The 3981-nt window shown below is 55.3% G+C and overlaps 1 protein-coding gene across 1 annotated transcript in view; it reads left to right on the forward strand.

Moving 5' to 3' along the window:
* The window catches only part of Ptgis (prostaglandin I2 synthase), a 34654-nt gene that overhangs the window by 12930 nt on the left and 17743 nt on the right, over window positions 1-3981 (forward strand). The window contains exons 3-4 of the mRNA XM_005362862.2: window positions 661-839; window positions 1955-2098. Coding sequence (XP_005362919.1) covers window positions 661-839; window positions 1955-2098 — 323 coding nt within the window. The remainder of the gene's footprint in view (window positions 1-660; window positions 840-1954; window positions 2099-3981) is intronic.

A 3981-nucleotide genomic window follows, 5' to 3' on the forward strand; every position in this document is an offset into this window, starting at 1 on the left:
CCACCCATCCATCCATCCATCCACCCACCCATCCATGCATCCACCCATCCATCTACCCATCCATCCATCCATTCATCCACCCTCCCTCCCACCCACCCACCTACCCACCTACCCACCCTTCCACTCATCCACTCACTTATCTACCACCCACCCACCCACTCTTCTACAGTTAGTCTGCTGGTTTTTACCCAGCAATGTCCATCCATCCACTCACCCATTCCCTTTATGTGGTACCGGGAGTTGAACTCAGGACCTCATGCACACGAGGAAATCCCATACCATTTTTCATCTTCATGCCCCAGCCCCTTTCTCCCTCTTCATTTGGAAACAGGGTCTTACTATTACCTGGGTTGGCCTTGAATGCACTCTAATCCAGTCAGGCCTTGAACTTGGGATCCTCCTGCCTCAGCCTCTATGGTCCTGGCTACACCCTTTCCTTCTAGAAGGCTTTGGCTGGTCTTAGCTCTGCTGCTTTTCAGCATGGAGATCTTGGGCACGGTGTCCCTTCTCCCAGCCTAGACGGGTGAGTGGCAGTCCCTAGCTCACACGATTGGTGGGACAAGCAAGAACACTGCTGCCCGGTGCCTGTGGGGCCAGTGCTTGCCCACAGATGCCTGAATGCAGAGTCCACCATCACTCCTCCCCACACTCCTCCAACAGGTGCTGGTGGGAGGCAGGTATGTCACCGTTCTCCTGGACCCACACTCTTACGACGCGGTGGTATGGGAGTCGCGTACGCGGCTGGACTTCCACCCCTATGCCATCTTCCTCATGGAGAGAATCTTTGACCTGCAGCTTCCAAATTTCAACCCCGGCGAGGAAAAGGCCAGGATGAAGCCGTGAGTGCAGAGACGGGCTTGTGGGTGGGCCTGGGCTGGGGCTTCAACCATACATCCCAGATGGGTTGTGCTTGGCCTTGTCTCAGTCAGGGTTACTATTGCCATGACGAAACATCATGACCTAAGTAGCTTGGGGAGGAAAGGGTTTATTTGGCTTCCACTTCCACACCATCATAGTCCGTCACTGAAGGAAGTCAGGGCAGGAACTCAATCAGGGCATGGAGGGGTGCTACTTACTGGTTTGCTCAATAGGACTTGCTCAGCCTGTTTTCTTATAGGACCCAGGCCCACTATCCAGGGATGGTACCACCCACAATGGGCTGAGCCCTCCCCCATCAATCACTAACTAAGAAAAAGTCCTGCAGGTTCGCCTACAACCAAATATTACGGGGTTATTTTCTCAACTGAAGGTCCTTCCTCTCAGATAACTCTAGCCTGTGCCAAGTTGACCTAAGATTAGTTGCACAGCCCTGAAGCCACTGTCCAGGAGTGACAGTTAGAAAACAAATGCAGCCGGAATCCCAGTCTGGCCCACACCTGCTGGTTCTTGTTGCCACCAATAGATTCCGCAGGTAGCCCTGTCCCCTGGACACTCCAGCCAGTTGTTGCCAATTGTGGCTTAGGTGGAGCCTGACGTGTAGACAGCCGGCATCTCACGTTGGCTTTGCACAGCCGTTCCCCAGGCTCCGCTCAGCATGAACGAGGCCCAGGCCCCCCTCACTCTTGCCTCATGCCCCCCTAGTCTGTGTCACTCAGATCCACATGAGGAGCCCATTAGCAGCCCTCTGCTGGATTTCCCAGGGGAGGAGCCAGTTTCCTGGGCCCTCTATGTCCAGAAGCCGGTGGGAAGCCCATGGGTCCCTTGTCCGAGTTTGTGCACCAGGCAAGGACAGATTGTCCTGGCCAAGAGCTCTCATAATGTGGAGTGGGGCCGACTAGGGTTTAGCTCCAGTCTTACCACTCACTGGCTGCGTGGCCTTGTCCTGATGCTGTCCCGCATGCCCGAGTTCCTCCACCGTAAAACAGTGTCTGGGTGGTGGCCATCATTTTAACACACACAGTCTTTTTTCTGAGTACAGTAAGGGTGAGTAGCTAACTTCTGTTGCTGGTCTCAGGCTGCTGATGCACAGAGACCTGCAGGCGCTCACGGAAGCTATGTACACGAACCTCCGCACGGTGCTGCTGGGGGACTCCACAGAAGCGGCCAGCGGCTGGCATGCGACAGGCCTCCTTGATCTCTCCTACAGCTCCCTCCTCAGGTGAGCCCACGCCCTCATCATGGTGAGGACACCGTGGGAGAAGCTCAGAGCAGAGTGTAGTGGTTTAGGTGGGAACCAAAAATTACCTCAAACAACTTGGGCAGCAAAGCAGATGCTAGCTGCACAAGGGCCCCCAGCGTTCCCAGGAGCAGGAGTCACTGAGCCGGGCATCACAGAGCATCTGGCCTGGGGTCTAGACTCTGGCTCTCAGAGGCTAACAGAGAGGATGCTCAGCTTGTCCGGAAGCCAGACCTCATGACTGTAGTGAAAACAGTACAGTCAAGCGCAACTCCTTCAGCTGTGCTGGGTCCTCAATGGTCCCATGGGACACAGCAGGGGACACAGCAAATGCATTCCTTATGCCTGGGAAGGCAAAGATCCCGAGGTAGGACGTCTGGGGGTGTCTCCAGCCTCACTGATGAGCTCTAACCGTGGGACTGAGAAGCACCTGCTGTGCCAAGACCCTGGCTAGGAAACAGCGAATGCGAAGGTCCTGGGGTGGGAAGAGGCCGGGTGAAGGGGCCAGTGCGGCTAGAGCAAAGGGGACAAGTGGAAGAGGGGAGACCAGGTGGAGAGGTCTGCAGAAGCCAGGCTCGCAGCCTGGAGGGAGATCTTGGAAAGTAGATTCAGCCGGGTGGCGGTGGTGGTCCTTTAGGGACTGACAAAGGGGCCCGATGCAGTCTCATTACGCTCCTGTGTAGGTGAGAACCAGACAGAGGGACCCACTGGGATGTGTGTAGTCTCCCAGGTGGGTCCCAGTGGAAGCCTGTACTTGGGAGAGAACAAGAACACGTGGTTGACACAGTCCACTGAAGGCTTTTAAAAGGTGGGGAGGGTTGAGAGACTGTTTCTCTCTCAATCGTTGATAGCACCATTAAAAAAAAAAAAAGACATTTTAATTATCCCCAGAAGTTCAGAGCAGCACGTGTGCTTCTGATAAAAAGGCAGCTGTTTGTTGACATGTGCGCACACAGGTGACATCAGGTCTGGGTGGCTGGATGGGTAAACTCACTTCATCTTCCACAAGGTGGTAACTTACAGACCCCACTTGTCAGATGGAAAACTGAGACCTGGGGACTCACTAGAGTCCCCGTCAGGGTCACAGGTGACCGCTCTCGGCCACACCCGCAGCGGGGCACTCCTTCCTTCTCCTGCTGTGCGCTATTTGCGCAGGGAGCAGGCCTGCACTGGCTTACACGGTGCCCGCTGCCGGTCCTTCAGGATGCAGAGCTGATCTGCAGACAGCGGAACAGTCTCTGACGGTTTACGGCACCAGGCGCCACCTAGTGGCCTTCTTGATCCACTTACGTTAGTGAGCTATTCTGGGCGGTTTCACCAGCTACCCAGAGGCTCTTCAAGAGATGGGAGGAAAAGAAACTTCCAGGATGAGGCTGAGGTGTGGGAAGGTTGAGCTGACCTCTGATTCCTAGAAGTTCCTATGGGGAAGTAGGCTTCTTGTTAGCCCAGAGGAAAGAGCAGGTGCCGGTCCCCTGCCCTGAGGACTTGTCCCCAGGGACAGACGCTAGGCTAGACTGGGAAGAGAAGTGGAGTGCACACAGGGGATGATGGTGACCTGGATGGCTGTTGTCAGACAGTGATAGCCTGTCACCACAGCGCTCAGCAGGGTGCTCTATTTATCTACCCATCTTTCCAGCCATCCAGTCATCCACCCCTTCACCTCCTACCTATCCCGTCCATCTACCCACTCCTCCATCTGTGTATCCGCCCACCCATCCACATCCATCCATCCATCCACTCACCCGTCTGTGTATTCGCCCCACACATCCACGTCCATCCACCCACTCACTCATTCCTCCATCAGCCTACCTACCGCTCCCCACTGACCCAACATTCACTGCAGGCCTACTGCCGCATGCACTGTG

Source organism: Microtus ochrogaster, linkage group LG8 (assembly GCF_000317375.1).
Source record: "Microtus ochrogaster isolate Prairie Vole_2 linkage group LG8, MicOch1.0, whole genome shotgun sequence".
Classification (NCBI taxonomy): Eukaryota; Metazoa; Chordata; class Mammalia; order Rodentia; family Cricetidae; genus Microtus; species Microtus ochrogaster.